The following is a 27809-nucleotide window of genomic DNA, read 5'->3' on the forward strand; positions in this document are numbered from 1 at the left end:
TACTACAGAGGTCTCAATGGGTCTAAATATATGGTGGTCAAATATTTTTTACCATAAAGAAACGGTACATAAAGGTGACTTATAATATAACATATTTTCACAGATGATGTGGTTGCAGATCCACTAACTAAAGGCCTACGCCCATGTGTATTTGAGTGACATGTTATTAACATGGGCCTAGGAGCATCATGACATGTTATTAGAGTAAAGCCAAAACGAACACGTATGGGTCTATCCATAAAGTTAAAACGATCAACTCCGTCATGAGATTCTAGAGCATAATAGCCCAAGTAACAGTCTAAAAGAATGTTACTAACACTGCTTACATAGTAGAAGATAACATAAAACTTTATTTACTGCATTTCTTACTAACATAAATATGTATTATGTTATTGATTGTATGTCATCAGAATAGCCATCAAAGTTTACATCTAAATACCCTACTAACTGCAAGAATTGAACATGTTTGTAAATAAGCATATAATCTATTGTTTTCTTTAAGTACCTTAAAACCTTTTTGACAGCAACCCAATGATCATATCCTGGATTTTATCGATATCTGCCTAAAAGTCCCATCGCAAAGGCGATATTTAATCTAGTGCAAAATCAAAGCATATATTATACTTTTAAGTGCACTAACACAAGGTACACCATTTAATTATATTATAAGGACAATGTGATAGATTCAGTCAATCGCCCTTAACAACAGGAGCAATTCCTGGCTTGCAATAATGTATATTGAATATTTCCAATATACAATCGGCAGAGAAAATCTAATATAATATGATATGACAAAAACAATCCTTACAAATTTCAGTACAAAGGATATAAGATATCTCAAGGTAACAACTTGTAAGCAAAAATATTATGTACATCGAGTATGAGAAAAAATAAATTTCCTCCCACTGACCTTACAGTATATTGAATTACTTTGTTCCCAATTGAACAAAAAATAACAACACTATGAAACTTTAATAATATTGTCTGGAAACTTGCTTAAGACTATAAATAAGACTTTTCAGTCTACACACAAGTTCACTTGAAACATCTATTGCAAAATCATTCAATTGCACTTATAGATTATGTATCTATATAACGTAACTCCAAATAAAAAGAGTTATTAATGCCACATTCACTCTGAAAGAATCTTTTAAAGAAATAATTATTTCTTCACTATAAACAATCCACCTCTCTTTCAGAGTGAAAACTTTAGTTACCAATTTGGCTTTAAATTTCACAATTTTTCTTTGAAATCATTTTAGTTTTGTACGCTAATTTGCAACTAATGAACTTATGATCTTTAGATAAGTCAGTAAATTTCCAAACATGTTTCATAGATTGTATATCGCCTTTTATGGCATCTAATCACATACTTGATTGAGAATAAAAAACGACATTTATAAATATGTCATTACATCAACCATATAGTGGATATTGTAATCATGCTCTCACAAATAGACTATATAGTCTGATGGTATAATTGATCGTCTTTCCTTAACAAATCTCCTTAATAAAGCTGCAACCACTTCATTCTGCACTTGAGAGGTTTAAGAAATTTCATTATAAACTATATCAAGAATAGTACCTTGAACTTCAACAAGTTTAGTCTATGATACAGGAGATTCCACAATTGTCTGTATTACAATTATCTATTTAGGCAAAGACAAAGACACAGTAATTTTATATCATACTATTATCCTTAATAGTCTGAGAGCAGCTATCCTCGTCAAACTGTAGAAACTTTACAGTATGTGATACCATAATTCTTGTATCTTCTTTAGGGTCTTAAAATCAATACCCTTTTGAACAATCTAGATAAGATACAAAATAATTCCGAGTGAATCTAAATTCCAACGCATCTAGTATTGGATTAGATAATCTCACTTCTGCATAACACCTCTAACTTTAATATGATTCAAGTAATTTATGTCCAGTGTATAACTCAAAAGAAGTTGATGAAACAACTTTGATAAGAGACACATTTTGTATGTGAAAAAGTTGCTTTCATAATATCAGCCCACAAAAAACAGATAAATTAGTCTTACTAATCATACTCATCACCATATTTAATATGGTGCATTTATGCCTTTCGGCCAAATCTTTTTGTCAGAATTTTCAAGTATAGTAATTAAATTACCACCCCAGAATCTACCAAGTATTTGACAAATGACCCTTTAAGTTATTTCGCATTGTCATACTTGCTAAAATACTCATGGCCACTGTTAAATCTGACAACCTTTTAAGACTAATTGTAATTGTTTTATTCTTTATCTCGATCATTTTCCTTAAATAGAAAACTTTCGAAAACAACCTTTTAATCATATACGATATGTATATGTCATTAGGATTTAAACACGATCTTTGCAGATGTGTCCTAATTTCAATATTAGACAAGACATAATTTCAAGCAATTAAGGCTTCCATCATCTTATAGCAATGCAGTCTGCAGGCAAACCTCTTTTCAAGTGTTCCCATGGACAGTAAACAAATTCTATTGCTCTTTTCTCAAACAGCAAATCATATGTCCATAACTTAAAATTTGAAGCAGTAAAAACCTTAATAATAATGAAGTTATTAATTACAGAAAAGGTGACTGAAAATCAAGCAATGTATATAATTAGCATCATGTGAGCACTATGTAACTTGACATACAAGTACACATCCAGAGAGTTACATGCATAATCATATAATCACCTTTGGGCAGAATACATGACATGCAGTTGTACACTCTCCACATGATAGCGATTATGAGAATATATTCAAATTTTTCGTGAATTCATCACCTTTGGGTATATGAATCACTAGAATCAATCACTCTTCCACCACACTATCATGTATCCCTCCATGAACTAATACACAATCACCTCCTTTAGGAATATGATTACGCATTAGACCATGAGACATCCCAATCATCATACGAGACCGAAATTTCTCAAACTCAATCAAGCAAGTTACTTTTCAATTGAATCATTGAAATTCTCTAATACCAAGGATATAAACTTTACTCCTCACATATACCATATACATGTGATTTTAACTTTAGTGATATGGGCAACATATCACCAAAATCACATATCATGCTAATTACATTGTTTTATTCATTAATAAAAATTAATCATACATATAAATATATATACAGCGAACCTGAAAGACAGATTCTAATGAAATCATTGATCACAGTAACACAAGAAACTTCTCATAGCAAAGAATAAAACATCTCTTATACACCCCGATTACATATTACCATAACAACATAAAAAGAATACTAATCGAAAATATCTCTCACAAATTAACATCAATAGTAATACAGGGTACACCAAATCAACAAGCTTGATAACTAATCAACTATTGCTCATGAGTTTCATACGGCAAAACATGACTCCAAGGCCAACATCCGATTTATTAGCCAATTTTAAGCAACAAATTATCATTGTAATCAACCAAAGGCCTATTAATTGAGTCAAATCAGAGAACCAAATATCTAAAATTTAACGGTAGATACTATTGCTCTGCGTAAATATTGCCATACTCCTTTACCATAAAAATATTCAACTTGATAGACATTAACAAGTGACCAGATGAGTTCATGTACAATATGCAGTAATTTAATTGGCATGCATTACCCACATACAGCAGATATATTAATCAGTACAATCAGTTTGGTCACGAGTTCTTAAAACGTTCATCATTCAAAGATTACTAGCGTGTCAAGGAGTATGCTTGAGCAACAAAAGTTTCATAACCTTTACTGTTTCTCATCAGCTCAATACATAGCTAAATTATTATTCCATAATGGTTGTATCTCATTAAGCCAACCTCAATTCACAATAAAATTTGATTTTTATTGACGAATCACACCTTTATAATGAATATGTGATAATATACCTATAACCCAACACTTATATTTCCAAAATCACAGAAAATATAAGAAAAAATACGCAAAAATACACGTATTTAGGGTTCTGTATGTATTTTCACATCCATAAAATCATCAAACATATAAAATAAATATACCATGAGATAGGAAATCACCATACGAGTCCTACGCCGCCAGCCACGCACCAAACGGAGGCTCCACGCGCTCGCATGCGCCGCCTGAGTGCGTGGCGCGTGGATCACACGCGCGACGCGTGTTCGTCGTGCAGGAGGCGCGTGGGGGCGCGTGCGGCCTCCTCCGGTGACGCGCCGGCCACGGTTTTCTTTGTCTCGTCGAGCCCAGTCCGAATATATAATTTAATTTAATTTTTATTGAACGAAAAGTCTCGAAAATTGCAAATTAGGGCAAGATCCGCACTAATTAGGGCTAATCCATACAAATTAGGGCAAAATCAATTGCGTTCAAGTTCTAAGGTTATGGAGGCTCTGATACCACATGTTAGACGCAGATTGCGCAACCCCAAGATCTCCATAACCAGAACAAGAACATGCATAATTGAGTAGAAAGATTAACGCACCTGTTTTGGAATCCATCAAATATAAAGCGGAAGCAGAAAAAGGATTACCCACATATATCAAGGGGATCCACGCATCAAATCTTTCTCCTCTATTACCCTCCATATCACTGGCTCAATGAGGCGGCCTCCCTCACGTTTAGCGTTAGGTAAACGCCCCTTACGCGAGGATACATGTGAGAATTAGGATTAGAGGAGAGACTTGAGCACTATTTATAGAGTTTCCAGCCAGTCCCCCTCATTACGGCCCAAGCTCAACTCGGCCCACACTAGCCAGCCCTTATTAGACTAATTAAGAAACCTTCTATCTCTCTTTAGACCAACCATGTTTTACGGTAACCGTAAAAACAGTAAATTACAATATCAATTAATTTAGTCCACATTAGGAAAACTCTTACATTACTATGTGTCACTAAGGAAACACGAGAATCCAAGGAATCCTTGGATTGAGATGGTTTGGTTCATTGTTAAAGCTCAAGTAATTATTTTTATAAACAAAGTGCGAGCATAGTTGTGTTTTGTACTAATTGTGAAATTAATTAAGCAAAGAGGTGAATCAATACGGAGGTCACGTATCAAGTTATCGACAATACTAGTGATCATAAGTGGAAATATTGGCAAAATCATCGATCGTATTATGAGCTTGTCCAGTGAAATTTTAGTGCGATAATTTCAACCATGTAAAAGGTGGCGTTGTAACTTTTACGAGGTGCTTGGTGCAGTAACTTATGATAGATCATAGGAAGCTGTTTCACCCAACTTCAGGGTGCTGCAACTTTAAAACGGGCATCACTAAACATTGAACTTGCAACATTTCAACGCTCGTGATCACAACATAACTATAGTTAAATACCTCTATATGTATCCCAAGGCAAGATGGCTCTATATGTATCCCAAGGCAAGATGGCATTCTAGGTATCTTCCGAATGGCCTTATTACTTGCATTATTGATATGGCGCCTGTCACTAGGTAAGTTCACGACAAAGGCAATATGGAGGGTGGGACGTGATGCCAATAATGGACACAAAATCTCTTGCATAAGATAGGCTGAGCAAGATATCAAATCGGCGAGACACTTGTGGTTGACAATGACGACACATCTTTTTTCTTTTTTCTATTTTTTTGGCTGTACTAGTAAGTATGCAGAGATCATCAAGTGCATCACCGGCATAGATCATCAAGCGCATCACTGATTTTCTTGGTTGGCTGATGATGCTGATATACCTGCTTGCACTCGCTTTCATCTTATGTAGGAAACCAGGTCCTTGGTTCTACTGAGGACACGGGACACGTGACTCTGGTCCTAGGAATTTGTCCTCAATGGCAGGGGAGTGCCAAAGACGAACCCAACAGGCCCGGACTCACATAAAACTAGCTAGAAACCAAAGATGGGATCGTGATGCGCGTGTTCCTTCACGACTTCATTTTATCTACTGAAAAAGTAGACAGGTGTAATTTTGTCAATCATAGGTGGTTCTGGATTCCGCTTCTGATTCTCTTTGCGTGTGTGGAGCTGAACTTTCCCACTTCATCAATCAACATCGGGTAAAAAAATAAAATAAAATCAACTTCGGGTGTAGCTCGATTATCGTTTCTTCTTGAAAGGAATTTGAGTTTTGCATCAGGTGCAGATTGCTGATGGAAAGTGTGGGAAAACATGAAGTTGGCTTGTGTGGTTCTCAGAAATCAAAACTCAAGCATGGTGTTCACTCTTTCTGTGTTATTATGATTTCTCTCTCCCCTGCTAATTTCTGAAGATAACCGTGGCCGAAGCATCTTCAAAATTTTCTCACTCCTGCACAAGCGCAAAGGGTTCTTGTACTCTGCAGCCGCTTATTTGTTTGACGTGATTACATTCACGTTTTGTGACATCCGACGATTGAATCCCTGACTTGCTTGCAAAGGGAAGTGATTGATGTAGAAGTTTTATGTGGAGCGTCTTTTTCTTCATCCCTGGTTGGTTGAAAAATCCAACTAGGCTTCTGATCGATATGTTACGAGCACAAAAATCCCAAAATTAAATATGGTTGACGTCCGCACTAGTAACCATGAGGCCCGGGAGGGAGGCAAACACAGCCTCCGTGATTGGTTTGGGGGCATTTCCCGACTTCTAATTGATGGGTTAGAAATATGAACATTGTTCACATGCAAATTTAATTGAATTTAAATGCAGTATTAGTATTAGCACTATAAAAATATCTTTTCCTTTTACGATTGTCTTCAAAAAAATATCTCTAATTCGTCAAAGGCCCTTATCGCCGGAGCTAGTGAGCAAAGGGCCTTATTGCAGGAGCTAGAGAGCAAGAAAGGGGTAGTGGGAACGTTGCCCCACTCTTGTTAGTTTTAGCACTACAAAAATATCTTTCCCTTTTTACCTTTACCAAAAAAATATATATATATATTTCCTTTCCCTTTTATGATTGTCTTCAAAAGATATCTCCAATTCGTCAAAGGGTCTAATCGCCGAAACTAATTATCATCGGAGCCAGAAAGCAAGAAAGGAGAAGTGGGAACATTGCCCCACTCTTGTTTAATATCAGCCTACAGAAATATCTTTTCCTTCTATGATTGTCTTGAAAAAAAATATCTCTAATTCGTCAATTGGACCGAATAACCAAAAGACACCTTTCTAGAAATTAAAATAATTTAGGAGGACCACGTCCTTTCTTCAAGTTAGGCTCTGTTTGGTAACATTTTTGTTTTTCAATTTCTATTCTTTTGTTCTTAACAAAAAAAGAATAGAAATATATTTGGTAACGTCAATTAATTTTTATATTCTCCAGAATATAAAAGTAATAGGAAAATAGATTTGAATAAAAAATAAGAAATAAAAAAAATAGTTTCTTGTTCCCATGAAGTATTTCTATAAATAAGTTTTTCTTTTCTTTTTTTCTTTTCTTCTTATTTGCCAACCGCCACCCCCTCTACTACCTACCGCTGGGCGACCACCGCCGCGCCACCCACCGCCAATGCCACCACCCGCTGGCTGGCCAATTGACTACCGCCATGGACCGTCATCCCTCACCATTGGCCGACCATTGTCGCCGCTACAAAGCTAGCGGTGTCAACTACAGCAGGCAACGTCATCGAGGGTCGATGGCAAGCAACAATGGTTGATGGTGGGCAGCAACGATCAACAACTGCCGGAGGTCGGAGGTTGGCGATCGGCAGCAGTAAGGAAGAATAATAAAAAAACAAATTAAAAGAAATTTTACATTACAAAAAATTTGGTGAATCATACTAAACACATTCCTATTTTTTTTCCATTCTGAGAATAGAAATTTTGTATAATTGCCAAACATGTTCTTTTATTGAGAAATTGTTTCAGGAATAAAAATAGAAAAAGACTATCTCTAAAAAGAAATTATTTTTCGGAATAGAAGTATTACCAAACGGACCATTACTACATGAACCATTACTACATCTGTGCATGTGATTTGTCTCTCTATATTATAAATCGGTCAATATAGGAAATTACCAAAAAACGAAAAAAAAATCAAGAATAATCATACGCCCAGTAAAACGAAGGATAAAACTATATTAGCTAGCAAAAACAAAATAGTAATGTAAACAGTCATTATCACAACCATGCCATCTCATCAATCACGTAAGCTTTTCAAATCCATCTGTGCACATATGTAATGCGCCTTCTTTTCTAGGTTGATAGGGAAAAATCGTGCTAGGATAATCAATAAATCAGATAGATGGCAGGCATGAAAATCCAGTGGAGATAGGATTGAGATAGCCCCAATCAACAAAATTGCAGGAAGAAACCGAGATTGTTGATAGGAATTACGACTCTGCACGACCACGAAGCACTCCCTTTCACTTCCTAGTGGTCCACTTCCTATCTTTGGTCCATCGACATTTTTCATAGTCGTGTCATGGGCATGTCCAAACCATGTATTAAGTTCTGAATTATTCTTGTTATTGTATAAATTGAACTCGAAAATCGAGCTGATATATGATTATCGAAACTTCATTCTCAACTCATACTTGGCTCAAAATTAAGTAAAAGTTAACAACTTCAACAACGATATTAAACATCAAGTGATTATTTGGATGAAATAGAGATAACCTGCTCATTTTTTTAATACTAATAACTAATTTTGGAGGTTACTTTTTCACCTCATGCAAGAGGCTATATTCGTTGGGCTACATGTGGATAGTGAAATCGTAATTATAAGTTATGTATAATAATAGAGCAATATAGATTATAGTTAATACGGATTAAGTTATGGACACCACATCACCCACATGCAAAATTAATAAAATATAAATAAATGTCAGGGATATCCGTAATCTTGACCCACCACCGATCAGAAGGGTGATTGGAGGAAAATATGGCTCCGGCCATAGAGTTCAACGTGCTATGTTTAGGTAGTACAACAATAGACCTACATTGCTTTGGCCTTTATTAATGTGGGACTCTCTATGACAAAATAATGTACCGTACATTATTAAAATCTGGATTTTTTTTTATTACGAGGCTCCGCCAAAATATACCTTTTAAAGTGGCTGAAAATTAATTGAACCGTACAAAATCATATCGTAAATATGCGTAGAGACTTTTCAAAGTTCCATTTTTGGAGATCTCATGTGGGAGATGAGGAATACAAGGTGGTGATACAATGCACATAGGTCCCCTCAGACAACGAGGAAGAAATTGAAAGTTCCCCTTGACACGACAATTCAATGGAGCAAGACAAACGTTTACCGTCCAGAAATTGAGCAATATGTGACACTTCTCTCGCTTTCCCCTTCTCTCTCTCTCTCTCTCTCTCTCTCTCTCTCTCTCTTTAATTTTCAATTTTACCCAAAAAAAAAAATTATGATGCGGATCTGTTTAGCAAATGCATAGGAAGACAATCGATTTCAATTACAAAAAAATTAAACCGTCAAATTATCAAGGGATCGGCCGAGTTCATAGAACAACATAAATTCTGGGCTCTCGGAGGTAAAAATGGAAGGTTTCCTTCGCGTTATCTAGAAATTGTGATTGAGGAAGGTGGGAAAAAGTGATATTCTTCCTTCAAAAATCCCTTAATCTCACCTTGAATACCTGTTTTCAGATCGGATCGTGGAGGTGAATTTTTTTAGAAACTGTAAGATGTGATATTCTTGATACCTTAGGATTTGCGCATGAATCGAACTGAAAAAATATTTAGATTAGGACTAGACTTGGGGAGGACCAAATGAAGGGTGACTATGTAGCGTGGTGTGGGAACACAAGGTGGTCCATAATCACAGGTCTTGATCAAAACTAGGCCACATACCAAGAACGACTTGCTCCATGATGATGAGCTGGAATGACACTGATTAACATAACTAGTTTCAAGCTTATACTAAGTAAAAATTTGAATCCAGTTTTAATAGGTAAATCACAAAAAATGGTCCTCAAAGTTTCTCTTAATTGTACAATACATCCTTCAAAATGATATGAACGACCGACAAAGCAAAGTCTAGGGTTTTGAAATTCTATGATGGCAAATATTGGGTTTACGAAAAGTTGTGATTCTTGATTTAATGCACTCGGCGGTCTTTTGAGTTTGATTTGTCACGATTTTCCCTTCATCTATTTATGGAATGAATGCATGAGCATGTGCATGAAAACGACTGAAATGATTAGAGTAAATGGATATTTATACAGAACGAGAAAAATCTAGATATTCAAAGTTCGTTGATGAATAAATGATTTGAATAATATTTTGACACAAAATAAACCGTTGCCGTACATTTCATTGGTAATCATGATGGGTTTTCAACTTTGATGAGGATCCGAGGTTAAAATCCATCTGCGAAGACAATGATGGTCTTCAGCAAATCTTCCATCTTCCCACAGTCGCGTTCTCATGTTCAAGAGTGAAAACACCTTCCACTTCATATTTCTTTATTTCAATTAATAAAAGGAAGGGCATGGAGCCGACAACCCCAGCGACCCTTCTTGGCGTTACCATAAAGTCGATCACCCTCGTCATAAAATATTCGAATCAAGCCAAAATTCTGCTGTCCCAATCCGGGAATTGAAGGTAAGCTTGTCACCATAACTAGACCAAGAAGCTAACATAACTAGCAAGTATGTCTAAACAGGTGTTGAATGAGACAACATTGTACGAATGATTCAGAGAATTTCTCGTGACATGAATTGAACCGTTAATATTGCAATAATAGATTGATTTTTTTCCCGGTGAGCCAATCACAAGGAAAGCAAATATTGACCTTTCATTCATTTCGAAAGATCATCGTGCAAAAATCTGATCGCCAGCTAAAAGGTCAAGAGTGTCGAGACTGCACTAAACTTTCTCGCGGCAGCTTCGATGTGCTCCTTTTGGGAAAGCTCTGACGCAAATAATGCCATCATCCTTCTTTCCAAATTTCTCTCGCCTGGTAAATCTTTTGGAATATATATTTCTTTTTATCCCTCGTTAGAAAGAAAATGTCTTGCCATGGACATTGTAAACGTCAACCAAAATGTCAATCCAGACTAGGAAAATCACCTCCAAAGTAGGATGATTACCAGGCGTCTTGACCGAGATACCAATAGAAAGCGTGCATCATTATCCATCTACAAGGAAATAGAATCTATCAAAACATTTGATGTGATTCGGATGCGCATTCGATTTCAAACTCACTACCTTGTAGCTAAGAGGAATTGCGGCATTGAAAATCACAAGAAAGAGTGAAGAAATCTAAGTATAGGAGAAAAATTTCCAAAAAGTCCTAAGCCTATTGTACGAGGACCAATTTAGTCTTAAAACACCAATTCGATCTTAAATTTTTTGACAACTTACCAATTCAATTTCAAACATTTTAATAATTTTCCAATTTAATCATAAACATTTTAATAATTTGCCAGCTAGTCCTAAACCTTTTAACAAATTGTCAATTTAGTCTTTTCGGCTAAATTTGATTAGATAACGGTGACATGATGATCTAGTTAGCGCTGATTGTCTTACGTAGCAAGGCTGGTATTGAAGTGGATAATTTTTTAATTTTTTTAAAAAATTTCCGATTTCTTTTATTGATTCTTTTAATTATTTTCTTGTAGTTTTTTTTTTCATCTTTTTTACCAAAAGTCAACATAGAGCCAAGGGGTCACTGGCCATTGAGCAAGGGCCGACAACCCCATTGGCCACTAGGCGAGGGCCAATCACCCCTATCGGCCCCTAGGCAACAGCTTGAAGCCCTCGCTATGGCTTGCAATGGCCTAACAAGGGCTTACAACTCCGTTGCCAACCATAGCGAGGGCTCTCAAGCCCTCGCCAAACTTGGCAAGGTGAGGATGTCACGGCCCTCGCCAACCACAACAAGGGCAATTGAGGGTTGCAATGCCCACGCTATGGCCTACAAGGGCCGTGTTGCCTAAGAGCCAAGCGGCTCCCCTAGCCTTGTGTTTTTTTGGTAAAAAATAAAATCATAAAAAATTTAAAAAAATTATCCACGTCAGTACTAGCCACCCCACGTAGGATGACTAGCGTTGATTGGTTCATACGTCACTGATATCCAAGAAAAATTAGACAAAATGACTAAATTAGCTATTCGATAAAAGATTTAAAACTAATTTGGCAAATTGTTAAAAAGTATAGGATTAAAAATTGTATGACAGAATTGATAAGTTGTCAAAATGTTTAAAATTGAATTAGCAAAATTGAAATATTGATGACTAAATCGGCCGCCATAAAATAAATTTAAGATTTTGTGGACAATTTTCCCATGATATAAAGACCCCAATTGCCACAACACAGTGAGAATAGCGGAGGGAGCTTGTTGCTTGTTTAACAGATTATCCTTTGTTGATGATGGAGTGTACATTCATTTTTCCTGGCGGGTGTCCAAACCACCTGAAAGAAACGGGGCTCAATAATTTGCCTTCCGATCGTATGTAAATGGCGGTACTGAAAAATTTACCAAATATATATATATTACATAAACTGCATGTCTGTATATGGACACAACGTGACATTGACGCGACCCCCTTGGTTTGTTAGCAGTCACCAAGGAATCATGGGCCAAACCAAGCATCATCAGGCGGCTTCCAACGGAAGGTTCGCGACCCCCAACACCTGCGCCAGGTGGTGCGCGGTGTCGGACCGGTGGGCATCCACCAGTCGCTCCGGCACCACCCACCGGCCGTCGCTGCTCCGCACCATCCCTTTGTTCTCGTCCTGCCGCCAGCACGGCGGGACGCCGTACTCGCCCTTCAAGAAGTCGCAGCTCTTGTTCACCAGGGCAATGTCCCTCCTGGTGACCAGCTTGAATCGACGCCCCTCGCCGTGATAACCATCCACCAAGTGAAGGAGAGCCTCGAGGTTGTGTGCGCAACTCGGATCGTTCGTCGACTTCAAGAACGGCGAGTGCGTCTGATCCAACGCGAGCTCGGTACCGACGTGTGCATAACTCCATGGGAATGATAAGGTCTCCTCCAAGTACTTTTGGAATTGCATCTTCTCATTCGCAATGATCCCGGGCACAGTCGGCACCATGTCGTGCACGTTAGTAAGCCTAAGGACCTTGACCCCGAGCTCGTCGCACCGCTCCTTGAACTTGAGATTCCCGACCCGAGGCCCCGCGAAGGAATACACCGTGATCGGTACTTTCTTCATCTCGCCGCCGTCATTGACCACGTTGACGCCCATCTCAGCGATGTCGTAGGCGCTTATTATTGCCAGGGCGGCCCCGAGGCTATGGCCTGTGATAGTGATGCTAATTTCCTCGTCTCGATAGTAATCCAGGAGCCTTTTGACTTCCGCTAGGATCTGTTCACGAGCGGAGAAGGAGCAGAAATGACAGCTCTTCTCTTTCTTGGTGTACAAGTCATAGAACCCGGCCTCAATCTTGATGGTGGGATCGTCTTTGAAATGGGCCGGGTGGAGGATGTCCTTGAGGTCGTAGATCCACTCAAGGTAGGTCACCGTGCCCCGCCATGCGATGACGATATCACGCCTACCGAGACGCCGGATCTCTTCCTCGTCGGTGGTGACGGCGATGTACCCCATCCAGTTGGCGTACGTGCTCCATACCTTGCTCAGCCTCGAGTGCTGGAAGAAGTTAGGCAGGTTGATGTTCGACGTGGCGTACAGGTACCGGCTAATCTGATAGCCAAAGTGGTTCATGCCGAGCTTCTCGAAGAACTGAGAACCTTGATACTTGCAGGTCCCGCAGTATTTGGAGTTGGGGTCGAAGTCGAAAGAGTCGTAGCACGCCTGAGCGAACTCGCCGTAGCGGATGATCTCTTGCCGTACGTGGGAGTTCATGGGGTCTAACAGTCCCTCCCAGTGGTTGCAGCCCTGTATTTCTCGCCAAACTTGGCTTAGCGGCCGGTCATCCTCGTGGTGAACGTCTAGGGTTTCTTGAGTCTCGTCGAGCTCGTGTATATTGATGGTGGTTGAAGAAGGAGAAGAGGAGCATCTGAAGAGTGCTCTCGAGTTCTTTGGTGTTGCCGCCATCGTTCTAGGCGAAAAGGGTTGGTTCTTGAGAAGCATGTGGTGGGTTTTGAGGTTGAGATTGCTGTGGTGGTGAGTGCGCTTGAGCGTTAGGGTTTCATCGATGGAGGAGTGAGTGGCCTTAGGGTTTTGGAAGGAAAACACTAGAGAAGCCATGAAAAGGGTGTGTGTGCGTGCGATCGTTTCTTGAACTAATGAGGATTTTTAAAAAGACTTTTGAAGTGGAGAGATCGATAGGGAGAAGTTGAAGTTTTCGTTGCTTGCAAGACACACTATGCGGTTGGGCTACTCGGGGTGAAGTGACGGGCTAAGGATGGCAACCTGGTCCTTTGTTCCGAAAGTGCTAAATGATAAATATAAGGTGCTGAGGCGCGGAGCGGGATTCACGAGATGATTTTGATTTTGGTGGTGGTCCCTCCTTTAGGTAGCATCACGTTTTCCCTCCGGAGGAAGTTTGGCTAGGTGCGTGCTCGAAGTATGCGAATGGTACAGGACCAAAAAAAGAAAAAAAATTGTGACTGGTGCTGAACAGTTTAGGCTGTCCGAGCCAGGACGTTGCTCTCACTCGCGCCAAGAAACCGCGACCGATTCTCGGGTCGTCGAGAGCTGGGATTTGAATCAAGAGTAGGCTCGGCTTTCGGAATTCTCGATCACTGCTAGACAAAAAAGAAATACGTGAATATTCAATCAAACCTAGCTTAAATTTCAATGTGTGTGGCAGGAAGCTTTTTGGAGTAGGTAGTGAAAAGAAGACATCAATTACCGCGGGTCTGACATGAGATAGAGAGAGAGAGAGAGAGAGAGAGGGTTATCTTCTTAGTGTTTCGTGGTACCTAAAAGTTACAAGGACGGATGTCCTTGTTCCCCCGTAATGATGGTCTCCACTAAGAAAAGGAGATGTCGATGTTGTCTCTGAGAAGGGGGTGGCGATGGAGGATAGTATCTCAAGCGAGTGGTGCATGTTTGCGCGAGAGGATATACAGGAACCCACTGAGATCGTTACTCTTGAAAAGAAAGGAGTTGGGGCCAAAAAGCAACAACAGATATTTATAATTTGACCCACTTATTCAATGAAAACATTATTCATAACCTTATTTTTCCTTTTTTGAAAAGTATGTAGTTCATCAAGCTCAAAATTAACTCCAATAGTTTTGATCTTCTCCCTCCCTCCTTTTCTCACGTCGCCTCTTTTGGCTTTTTCAACTTTTTTCAACTTCTTAATCAAAGGGATTGTCGTTCAAAAAAAATAAAAAAATCAAAGGGATTGGACCTGGATCTCCCCTTTTCCTCCCTCTTTGGTTGTTTTTTCTTCTATTTTCTTTTGCTTCTTGCTCTACTCTCTCGCTCTAAACCTAGAATTGGGAGCCATGCTCTCCTAATCTTAAATGTGGGAACTTTTCTTTCCTAATCTAGTTTTAAATCTAGAAGTATTAATTAATAAGTATTCCGCCTCCAATATCAATAGTATTCACATTAATTTTATTGTCAAATTTGTACTTGTTTAACATGTTCTTGTTAGAAGCTCTAACATCCTGTACTTGCTAAAAGGCTCGTCCTCACAAGTTTCAGATTTAAGCTTGTTCAATATGCATTTATGGTATCCATATTGTGATGGTGTCGTAGACATTAAAGTTAAGCGCACACCATCGAAAAGCAAAGCCTTAGTTACAAATTGAGATTCCTATTGCATGCAATGATGTGTGATTCGGTGATCCATCAATGATCCTTTTGCCTGAATACAGTCAAAGATATGTTTTTGAAGGATAAGCTCATGTTTACCTCTGCCGACCATGCTATGTTGATTTGCCTTGATTTCTGAATTTTTTTTTTTTTTCATAGCTCTATAGGCTTGCTTCTTTGTGGTGACTTATGAGATTTCCTATAAATTATTTCATATATCATTTTGATAATGACTGAAAATTGCCTTTGAAAGAAAAAGTTCAACACTAATAATCAAAGAAAATTGTCCAGAAAATCCTAAATTAACCTAATGTATAGCAGTCAATTTAGCCCTAAATTAAATTTAGTAATTTTAAGACAATTTTCTCCTAATTAATGTGAAATGTTCGCCAAAAGCTTATTTTGTGATATGATATTCACCGAACATAAGATACATTAAAAACTTTCTATTGAAGGACAAGCATACAAGTCATATGCTAGTTTTCACGTGCAAATGCTTATTCATAAATGAATGGTGCGTTTGTTTCATTGAAAAAATTTCTTGAAAAATAAAATATTTTTCATGGAAATCATTTTTCAAGAAAATAGTTAGTTTTCATTGTTTGGTGATTTTAGAGAAAATAATTACTTTTTCACTAAAGAAAGAGGTTGTTTTGCCACAATTTAAATATGTTTTTTAGTCTATGAAAAATGTACTCATAATTGATTAATTTTCCATCATTTATATACCGGAAAGTCGGAAAACAATTTTTCTTTATAATTTTCATTTTCTTTTCTCTTTATTTAACCGATAAAATTCGATTTTCAATGTTCTTGGGAACAAAGGGTCGAGATTTTTTAGCCACTTATCGTGGAGCACAGGGCAAGAAAAATAAAGCACATGTACGTAGGAACTCTATTTGAAGAAAATGGAGGATCGAAGACGAAGAGAGACACTTACGATAATCTCCTTTGCTACTTTTAACCAACATGGTCCACGACAAGACTCGTTCAATTTCCCCGACAATTTATGTGGCCAGAGACCATTTGATTTTCTTAGTTCTTTCTTTGGAATTTAATTAGTACAACGACAGATGAAGCGGCAGCTGCTGTGGTTCATCAGTACTAGGATAAATTACTCCCCTCGAAACATAGCACCCCCTTAGATAACCGGTGAACAATCGCCGAGGTCAGCATAGTTGATCGGAGCTTCTGAGAACTTCCGCTCAGGAGTCTGATGCCACGACGCTTAATACCGAACCGCTCTACGGATCTTGCATAAAGTTTCGAACGTCTCCAGGAGGCCGGACCTCCGCACTCTTGCCCCTAGACTATAATTTGCACTGGTAACCGTGTACTATAGAACTTACTAATGGTTAGTCGAAACCGAGTGACGCTGTCGTAGATAGAATCGAATCAATTCCTCTTTTTCTCCCTTCATTCAAGCATCCGTTGGTCGGAGGCCCATCTGCAGCACGTGATGCACGATCCTTCCTAGCCCTAGCAAAGACGACAAAGATGATGATGTGTGGCATGATGTGGGATCTTTCACAAGCCCTAGGGAAAGACCAGAAAGATGTTTGTTACCGTGTGAAGTCGCGAGTCGTCTGTACATGCGCAGCAGCCCGTTCGAAGTCGCTAAATGCACGTGAACGATGTGGTAAGCGAGCACGGAGCCTTGGAAGCCGAATCAGGAATCCGCTTCGCTCCATATATGGAAATGCCAACGCGCTAATCGAGAACCCGTCTTCTGGGGATGTCGTGGGTCATTGGTATTCGAATGCAGTGCAAAAGGATTGCAGCTATATATGTACGTATACGCGAGCCACCATAGTTTACAGACTTACGATAATGTCATTGTCGACGGTGACATCTTTCTAGTTTCGGTAGGAGAGTGAATGATGCAGTCGGAGGCCTGCTTTGATGTCCAGCTGAGAAGGGAAGGAGCTTTTCTTCGTGATCATCTTCAAGGATTGGACGATGGCTTGACGCGTGTTGAAGCATCTCTCACCACACACTACCTGCCCGCATCGCTGGCCTTTTCTGCTTGTATCAGTACAGCTTTCTGGAACATCGCTTACATCATTTGGAAAACGACCAACGGGTTCCGCGAAGTTTTGTGATTAGCTTTTTGCAGTTGTATCCTGCTCCATTTTGGTTCTCGGCCCTCGTTCGTATTGATTTCGGAGTTTAATTTTCGTTACGGAACATCAAATAGGAAAATGAGCGTTATCGATTGACGTTTGGTCTGTCCGCAACGATCAAGTGTTGCAGGGCAAAATGTAATTAAAGAGTCTAGGGATCAAAATACCACGAATACAAAAGCTTAGACACTTAAACCTCGGTCTATAAAGTTATTAAATGGTATGAATTGCGTCTAGTTATATGGTTACGCACGAAAAAAGGCGAGTAGGGAGTGATTAGAGTGATGGGTTAGTTTATAATCATGATTTGTACCATGCATTTTCCACCTTTCCACAATTCAACGAAGGGACGATCCTGAAAACCTACCAGAGATTAGCACATCGGTAATCTCTAGTCGTAGACGCGAACACAACCTCGAACCATGATATCACCTTCATTCGAAGGTGTGATGAATTCAACTCATGTCCCGTTTGATGGAGCGGAGAAAAATACAATCTTGTACTCGTGACTTTAGAAATCAAACCATCATTTTGAGCAAGAAAGGAGGAGGTTATCAAAAAAAGGACGAGAACGTCGTATCCATGGAGGACCGTCGATCACACGCAATGCAGTGTTTCTTCCTTCCGTAGACTAACTCAGCATCTTTCTGGCCAAAAGAGAGAGAAAAAGAGAGACTCAGGACAGGATTGATGGTGAAAAAATCAGAGATAGGAACAGAACACCTAACCCGATATAAAGACGAAACAAGCCTTACGATGACAGATGCCCGGCCTATGATGGTTTGCCCTCACGGGTGAGATTCGCGAGGATGGAGATCCTTCGCCTAGGCTGCATCATCAGCCTCGATTAGAATCGTCGACTCATCTTTTCTCTCGATCACGATCATTGGCTTATTCCGAGTATGTTGATGGGCCCCAACCATCGATCTTGACAACTAGCACTTGTGCGAGCTCGGCCAATTCAATACGTGTTGGGGTGTCTGGCATCCTTTGGCAACGTAATTTTAGGATCTAGTCTACCGAGAACGGCAAGTATTGTGGTGATGTCTAGGGAAAATTATCCAAAAAAATTCCTAAACTTTCAATTGTGTCGAATTAGGCCATATTCAATTCAGCATTCCTAAGGGGCTCCCATTGAGAAAAAAATTAGGTATTTGGTTCAGCACTTGGAGGTGTCCTTAACCAAATACTGACATTTGAAATACTAAAACCCCAGAGCAGGTGAGGTTCTACTTTGGGCTTTCAACAATTCGGAAATGCAAGTCCACATCTACTATTCATCTGTTGACTTTTTTTTTTTTAACCAATCATCTTTCCCACACCCCAACCACCATGGATCGACGACGGAGTTTCATCGGATTTTATTTTTATTTTTTTAAATAATAAAAACCCTTTGCAAATGTTGGTTTCACCTTCTTCTTTTTTGGTCATTTTTATCTTTTGACAATCAATAGCCCAATTTTTTATCAATACATTAGAATGATCATTAATTAATGAAGATGATTAATACTACAATAATTAAAAAAATTATTCAAAGTTGAAAACAAACCTAAAAGAATCCTAGGCCAAAAGTTAAGCTTTGCATCTAATCTATAATCAAATTCTTGTAATATAATTTTTAAATAAATTTACTAATATATATCTTTTACATTACTTTCAACATGAAAATGTAAAAGGTTATATAATCATTGTTTCTTTTTTGTAATTTTAAAAATATTAAAACTAAAAAAACATAATTTGGTCACACTAAAAGGCTTTTCAAATATATGTTTACCAAACAGTCTTGCATTTTCCTAAAGCACATTATAATTTATTAAATAGTCTAACATTTCGGAAAACCCATTTACTTCAAAGGTATTTGCATTCTCCCAATGGCATTTCTTCAAAGCCGAATCAAACGGGCCCTTAATCATAAACATTTTAACAATCTACCAATTCAATCATAAGTTTTTCAATTATGTCAATTTAGTCTGAACATTTCTGAGATTTTTACAATTTAGTTCTAAACATGTTAATGAAAGAATAATGAATGATCTCTGAACTTTGAATTTGTTCAAATTGTCCCTGAAATTTTAATTTGTTTAATATAGTTCCTAAATTTTTTGTACATATTCAATTTAGTCTATAAACCATATGAAATTGTCTAACATTGTCCCTAAATTTGAATCAATAAAATGATATTATGAATGTTTTCATAAAGTCTTAGGATTGAATTGAACATATATAAAAAATTCAAAGACTATATTGAACAAATTAAAAAATTCAGTGTATATAGGGCTAAAGTTCAATGACCATATTAAAGAAATTTAAAATTTAAGGATCACGTTACACATTAAGTCAAAATTTAGAAATCATTCATATCATTTACCTTTTAATGAATTACCAATGTAACCATTACGGCTCATTTTGACCAAAAGTCACCAACATAGCGATCCAATTAGCGCCAACCATCTTATGTGGCACATGATGCGATCGACACTAACATAGACAATTTTTGTAATTTTTAAAGGAAATTTTATTTTTCATTATTTTTTCAATTGAATTTTTTTATTTCTTCTTCTCTTTCCATTTTTTTTTTTCCTTCAACTATACTTCCTCAAGAGTTGACATCAACACTAAACACATATGTTAGCGATTTCCGTCAAAATTGATTGAAAGAACTGCTTCATAATTCATTAAAAGGTAAATACCATCACCTTCCCCCTTTGCCCTTCTCCCATTTATTGACATCTAGAGTTTCATCTAAAAGATCATTCATGCACTCAAAAAAATTTAGGGGCAAAATTCACCGTCAACGAAAGAAATTCGACTCCTGACAAAGAGGGCACTTTCGCATTCTCTTGCACTCGCATTTCTTACTGCATTTCTTCACACTTAGTAACCAGAGGCAAACCGAAGTTTTAAGATCATGGACCAGATGCCAAGAATTCAAATCGACGAGGATGCTGTAGCTCCCGAATCAATCGAATTCACATTAAGCTCGACCTTTTTCTCCGGGTATTCCTTTTCTCACCGGTTCACACCCTCTAGACGCCCATGAGTTCTCACGTTTTTGCACGTCATTAAGCTCTCAACCGGCCACCATTCCAGTTACATTTGAACTAGAAATGAACAAGGTTTGAAACTAGGACTTGAAGAGGACAAACCAGGCCGAATTCGGTGGGAGCAGTGGGGTTGGACCGCCGTAGACCGTAGCTGAAGAAAAGGACCAAATGCAGATGACTTTTAGGGCCGTGGCGTGAGGAAAGAGGCCAGCGAGGCTGTACTGTTCAAGCTGTTTGAGGGGACCAAACAAGCTGAAAATCAGCAGCAACATGGTGAAAAAAAATGCCGAAGAGAAGGACCAGCTGCAGCGGGCATCGATTGAAGAAAACATGAGGAAAATGGCTGAGCGTTATGGACTGATTGAAGTGACTAAATCAGAGGAAAATCAGCTGTAATCTGCTGGGGAAATCAGCTGAAAAGATGGGCCACTCAGCTTCGATAGAGTGAAAATTACCAAAATTGTTATAAATATACTATAAGTATGTCAATTTAGTAATAAACTTCTTTTTTTTATTTTTCCAATTAAATCATGATTTTTTTTTTACATTTATGTCAATTCAATTCAATTCATTATACTAATTTTGGCTAGCCAGCTAGCTTTTGTTCTACGTGATGTAGACAGAATTGATGCATACAATTTTTAATAAATATTATAATTTTTAAAAATTATCTATTTATTTTTCTTCTTTTCATTTTCCTTTTTTTTTTCTTCCCTTCATCTTTCATCCTCTAGCAGTAAGGGTCAACAAGGTTAAATCTATTGAGGTGTGGTTCATACTCTCCATTAGCAGAGGCATAGGGGTCCAAGTCCTTTGTGAGCGGGTAGGGGTTTGAGGGGGTGAACCAAGATAAAATAAAAATTGTGTGTTAATATATCATAATTGGCTCCAATACTCATACTCCCCCTTGACAAAGGCATAAGGGTCCCAGTCCTTTGTGAGCAAGCAAGGATTTAAGGGGGTGAACCAAGATAAAATAAAATATTGTGTGTTAATATATCATAATTGACTCTAGTACTCATACTCCCCCTTGATGAAGGCATAAGGGTCCTAGTCCTTTGTGAGCGGGCAGGGATTTGAGGGGGTGAACAAAGATAAAATAAAATAGTGTTAATATATCATAATTGGCTCCAGTACTCATACTCCCCTTGACGAAGGCATAAGGGTCCCAGTCCTTTGTGAGCGGGCAGGGATTTGAGGGGGTGAACCAAGATAAAATAAAATATTGTGATAATATATCATAATTGGCTCCAGTACTCATACTCCCCCTTGACGAAGGCATAGGGGTCCCGGTCCTTTGTGAGTGGGCCAGGATTTGAGGGGGTGAACCAAGATAAAATAAAATATTGTGTGTTAATATATTATAATTGGCTTCAATATTGTTTATTAGAAGCACGCAGCAAAAGCCAATACCTTCTTTTGAGGAGAATGTCAAGAGAGAGCCCAAGTCTAAGTCTATCAATATATTATTAGACCTATATTTACTTAAAAGATCGAACTAATAAATTATGGGTCAATTAGGATATATTAACTACATAATACGATATCAATTATTCGATGTGAGACTCTTTTTTAACACAACTCACATTGCATTCTAACAAAGCCCTGTTCAAGTTCAAGTCTCACCGGATGGAACAATGCTCGACCTTGCCTAGCCATTCAGGGCATGTTTGGTAACCATCTCTTTTTTTTTTTTGTTCGCTAGAAAAAAAAAGAACCGAATTTCATTTGGTAACGTTAACTAATTTGTCTATTCTCCCAGATAAAAATGTGACTAGGGAATAAATTTGGAATAGAGATAAAAAGTTAAAAAAAATAAAATTCTACTTCTTTGCTCCTAAGAACAAAAAAAAATTCTAAACGAAAATTATTTTTGAGAACATAAAGATTACCAAATGCACTCTTAGATATTTACTTTGATGGCTAGAAGACTACTTAGATTTTCAATTTAGGGCTTTTTCCATCGATGAATGCCCTAAATTCAAAACATTCTAGCACCGTAATTATTAATTTGTGGGGAAATTCAAAGAGATGCGGCTTCCGAACTAATTTATGGGCATTGTTAATCTTATCTTCTAATGGAAACTTATTGGAAGTGGGAGTGAGGCTGTTTGTCAATGGGTTTCTACCTCCACAGCTTATGGGCAACGACTAACATTACGGAAATGCTTCATCAAAGAATTTACTTTCGTAAGCACCTGACAGAGGCTTTGCTTGGGCGAGACTCAAACTCGCCGATCACTAGTGAGATTGAGCCTTACCAAGTAGGGGTGAGTATGGTTCCAAGATAAAACCTAATAACCTAATAACCAAATTGATGAAAACTTGTCTAGTTCTAAGTTCCAAAAATTGAAGAACCTATTTCGACTAGTAAATTCCAGCTTCTAGATTGGTAGAGCTTCGAATCTAGAACCGGAACAAGTTTTTGTGTTTTTTTTTTGTCTCTGTCTTCGCACGATCCTATAATATTCTATGACATTTAATAATGTGTATATAATCTGAAGTCACTAGTCTTAGCTTTCATTTTATAACTAAGAATTTTACTTTATTAATATTTCATATTTTTTGTGTTTCTAAATATAAGTTATGATCAGTAAATTGTAATAGCAAGTGGTAATCATTTAAAGTGATAATTCATCGCAGTTGTTCAATTTAAAATTACATGTGGAATCTGAATAGAGTATGCAAAGTCGGTTTCAAATTCTAAAAAGTAAATAACATGTTCTAACGGATAGGTTCAATATTTTATATGAAACCTAGAACCACTCACTCCTATTGTCAAAGGCGAGCGAGCCTTAGCTAGGCTCGACTTTGCCAGCAACCGGTGGAGTTGACTTTGTTGGCCTATGCCTTTGGCCATTCGCCAAGTTCCAACGATAACAAGAGGATGAAGATGAAGGGAAGGAAAACAAAGGGAAAAAGGAAATAAATAAATAATTCAAAAAAAGTTAAAATATGAAATATTTTATGCTGACCACACTAGGTAGGATGATCGGCACTGATTGAACCATCACAAGAGTAATTTCCTATCACAACTAGCCGAAAGAACCATATTGGTAACTCATCAAACAATTTAGGATTAATTTGGCAAAATCTCAAAAGATTTAAAACAAAATTAGCACAATCACAAGGTTTCGGAGGGATTTGGCAAATTGTTCAAAGATTCAAGACTAAACTAGCACACTCAAAAATTTTAGGACTGAATTGAATTGATTGCCATACAATGGATTTCTGACTTTTGAACAATTTTCCTGAGATTTCTAGTTTGCAAAAAGAGGAACAAAAGAATCTTAGTAGCGCAACTGAAGCTGCGGGCTTGACGTAGGAGTGAAGCGATCAACATCATGACAACCATCAACCACCGTAGAAAAACACGGCCAATACAGCTAATGTTGTTATAAAATACACTCGATAGACGCTCTCTCGAAAAACAAATGCTCTGATTACGAGTTGAGAATTGTGATAACAAAATAAATGAAAGGTAATTCCCTTTTCAATACGGTGGAAGCATGATACCAGATAGTGTAGTGAGAATTGCAAAATTTCTTTTGACTATTGTCAGCAGTAATTAATAACAGTACTTGGTTCACGAAACTGCCTTCGGATCATCACCTATAAGGGATTTTTAACATACTAGGAAAATCACGTAGGAACGAATGTCTGATATCCCTTGATGGCGTGCCTAAGCCAGAAGACACCGCTCTAGAAACTCACGTAGGAATATCGGTAATGTTTCGCCGCTCAACTGAAGCTGCTCGCAATTTGATCAGGAAGAGGACGGTGGACAACGCGTACCGTGCCTTTATGGATCGATGCCCACATCGCTTTACCTCATTGCAAAAACAGCAAATTCAACATCTGACTTCTGATAGCAGTGGTCAAAAGTCTCATGGAGTTCTATTTTTCTGCTCTGGACTCAAAAGGCGAAAAATTTTACCCATAGGAAACTTCAATACCACTTTCTTCAAAGTCCTTAGAGCCCTAAAATGGATTCCGAATGTTTCCTTCCGTGCTTCTTCAACCTCCGACGCCTCCAACGAGATCACAAGAAAGAGTTCTGACTTCAACGAACGTTTTTCAACACGCAACTTAAAGAGGAATAGGCCTTTAGGATTAGAAATAGAACACCATGCATGGTTTACACCATCTACACGGCATTTGTCCCTGCCAGCCTTTTCACTTAACAAGAAAACTGCGCATAGGTTACCGATCATTCGATGGACACAGATTATGGAACAGAAATAGAACTGGAGGCTTACAAGAGCAGAGAGATTGGCCAACTCAAAGTGGCTTGTCCAGAGCACTCGCATAAGAGCAAAGGCCTAGGGTCATTTGCTTCTGGCCTAGAATTTGGCAATTACGTAGTTACATAGTCGTGCTGGAGACCTAACATTCATTAAAGAGGCTCTCCCTGGCAAATGGAAGAACCTTAAATCTGTATGTGATCAGGATGATCTGATGTTCTTATACTGGCATATATCATGCTGGCTCATCGAAATGCAACAGACTTCTGAAAATAAAAAGCGCCTTAACGGGTCCTGGATAAGAAGAACTGGATGTTCCCCAACAGATATCCACTAGAGTCGGGATAAACTTATCATGTAGGCTCAGCAGCAACAAATAATGGAAGAAGACAAGATACACAACAAGAATAAAGATTCAAACGTTTGAGCAATTCCTAAAGTTCATTCTCATCAAGCGAATAAACAACTCATCATCAAATATAGTTGGTGTAAAAGTAAAACATTTCAGCCAGCAGATTCTGACAGTTTAATATGATGACTGTTGGATCACAATTCTGCAACTGTGCAGCAAATTCCATCTATTGCGCAAAGTTCCACACATCCTTTGTAAACACACTAAATTTTTCCCTACAACATCTTATTTTGTGCTTTGTCACACTAGTTCCGTCAAAAAACTCATGCAAGCAGAGTGGCAGAATTCAGCCAAGCAAAGCAGATACTCTCAATCGCATGGAAACAAAGATCATACAACATACACCTAAGATAAAAGAAATCAGAGCCACCAATACTCAGGTTATATTCCTGTATGAATTGACATCACCAGAGCAGAACAAAAGGCAGACCACTATCACTTGCTTGAGGTCAAAAAACTAATTTCCAGTCACAACTTCTGCGAGAGAATGGAAATAGAAATTCTGATGCATGAAAGGCCAATTAATTTTGGTAATGAAAATATAGGAATAAATTCCCAAATCCAAAAGAAGAGTGCCAATCTAGTTTATTGAATTCGGCTTGATTCAAAATAAGATCCGCTAGACCAGCAAGTGCTGTCTGCATCAATAAAGAGAAATCCTCTGAGCAAATGATTGAAAATTGTTAAGCACAATAACTAAGAGTGATCTCCAATCAAGAAAGCAGGTTAATATTGACTACTCATGGGGTAAACGTGCACCTTCAAGATTCAGAGGGCTTCACAATAAAGTTTTGGCGGCTAATGGGGTTCATCACAACTGGAGGGCCTGCAGTGCGAGGCCATGCTTGGAACTTCTTGTCAGTTTCTGCCCACCATTCTTTATTTGAAACAGTTCCTGGGGTAGTACCTGAAAAGATATTTACACTTCAGGATACGGGAAATTCTTTTTCAAGCGAATCTGAATTTCAGAGAGTTTGCACAAAATTACCTCCAAAAATTTTCTTGTCCGAAATGATTGCATCGCAGGCATAAGCAATTACGAAAGATCCAAGCACAGAGCCTATGATGTACTTGGCTGCCATGTTAACACTGCATTAATTTCAGAAAAGGACAATGTCACAGAAATGTGGCGGCTGCTATAGGTAATTAACCAAGCAAGCAGGGAAGTCTATCAAAACAAACTAGTGAACAAGAATATGAGATGCTGTTGCTATAAAGCAAATATATCATCAATACTTTCACATTTGACAGCCAAAGCCAGAGCCTGGAGTAACCCCAACAACATGTGGGCACTCCAGTTCAGTTTTTTTCTGAACGCACCTATTAGTACGAGGCAATAAGGCTAGAACGAATTGCAATTTCTGTTTCCATTCCCTTTATTGCGGCATGATTTCTTGAACAGAAAGGTTTGCTCAAATGTGATAGCTATTTGTATACGGAATTAACATTGCTTCCTATACATGCCCATTATATTGCAGCCAAGAAACCCAACATAATCTCCCCCCCTCTCCTTTTACAAGTAGCTTTCACAAGTTGACATTGACTTTCACAAATTCCTAATCAAACTTCAGATGCCAACATTCTCTTTCTGTGACGGCCGATCAAAAAATATGGAATACTCGTCCCATTCCATTCATTCACCCATTCCACTGCAACCACATGTCGTTCCATCATGCCAGGGCATTGTCATCCTCACGATTTCAGGGAGGGGTTATGCAACGCATGATTGCAAAAGAGGGAACCAAGAAAAAAAAAAAAAAAAAACGGTGGACAAGGAGTTCAGGAGTCTTCATTTCACTTTCTACTCAAAGAAGAACGTGTCCATAAAAGATGGAGAAAACGGCGAACCAACATAGGACAACAATTAACCCGCCCGCCGCGGCAATCGTCCTCCAGTTCATAAATCTCTTCCTTAAATTCAAGAGTGCCCTTCGATATCCATAGTTCTGACAGATGCGAATTATCGCAACGAGAATGCGTAGTTCCGCACACAGCACCAACAAAACATGGATGATAAACGAAACGCCCAACCGGATCACAGCGACATGCCTGGCCACGCTAATCGGAACGGCATCGGATCGAAATCCACGGAAACGATTCGACTACAGTCACGTTGACCAGAAGAGTCGGATCGATAACCCTCCGAACGCCGGATTTGCCCTAATCCGTAAATCGATCGATGAAGCATGAACTGCAAACCCTAGATCCTAGAGAGAGAGAGAGAGAGAGAGAGACTGACCTTGGAGAAACTCGAGAGATGAAACGCTGATGGAGCGAGTTTTCTCCACCACCGCGGCGGCGCTATATACCTCGATGGGAGGAGGTCCCGCTCGCCTACACTTACCGTGCAAATCGTCTGCTGGGACTCGCCAATAGGGAGCTTCCACGTCGTCAATTGAGTTGATTAAGTGC

The 27809-nt window shown here is 38.5% G+C and overlaps 2 protein-coding genes across 3 annotated transcripts; both read right to left on the reverse strand.

Annotated features, from left to right (window-relative positions):
- Positions 1 to 12222: 12222 nt before the first annotated feature.
- On the reverse strand, positions 12223 to 14227 carry LOC104421507 (phospholipase A1-Igamma3, chloroplastic). The gene has a single exon (XM_010033476.3). It carries the CDS (start codon positions 14048 to 14050, stop codon positions 12476 to 12478), a length of 1575 nt encoding a protein of 524 aa, XP_010031778.2. The 5' UTR covers positions 14051 to 14227; the 3' UTR covers positions 12223 to 12475.
- An 11455-nt stretch (positions 14228 to 25682) lies between these two features.
- Positions 25683 to 27772, reverse strand: LOC104421508. Of its 2 annotated transcripts, XM_010033477.2 has the most exons (4): positions 27637 to 27772; positions 26386 to 26486; positions 26157 to 26304; positions 25683 to 26035 (listed from the first exon to the last, which is right to left on the reverse strand). In XM_010033477.2, exons 2-3 carry the CDS (start codon positions 26477 to 26479, stop codon positions 26159 to 26161), a joined length of 240 nt encoding a protein of 79 aa, XP_010031779.1. In that variant the 5' UTR covers positions 26480 to 26486; positions 27637 to 27772; the 3' UTR covers positions 25683 to 26035; positions 26157 to 26158. The 2 variants fall into 2 exon arrangements, with proteins under 2 accessions (XP_010031779.1, XP_010031780.1); XM_010033478.2 differs by having other exon boundaries at positions 25683 to 26304.
- Between the last annotated feature and the right edge of the window lie 37 nt (positions 27773 to 27809).

Source organism: Eucalyptus grandis, chromosome 10 (genome assembly GCF_016545825.1).
Source record: "Eucalyptus grandis isolate ANBG69807.140 chromosome 10, ASM1654582v1, whole genome shotgun sequence".
In the NCBI taxonomy this organism is placed as follows: domain Eukaryota; kingdom Viridiplantae; phylum Streptophyta; class Magnoliopsida; order Myrtales; family Myrtaceae; genus Eucalyptus; species Eucalyptus grandis.

Coding starts and splice junctions, on each gene's coding strand:
- LOC104421507 (XM_010033476.3), bottom strand. CDS start 14,050: ATGGCTTCTCTAGTGTTTTCCTTCCAAAACCCTAAGGCCACTCACTCC.
- LOC104421508 (XM_010033477.2), bottom strand. CDS start 26,479: ATGGCAGCCAAGTACATCATAGGCTCTGTGCTTGGATCTTTCGTAATT. Junction 26,305..26,385: donor GGACAAGAAAATTTTTGGAG/GTAATTTTGTGC, acceptor ATATCTTTTCAG/GTACTACCCCAGGAACTGTT.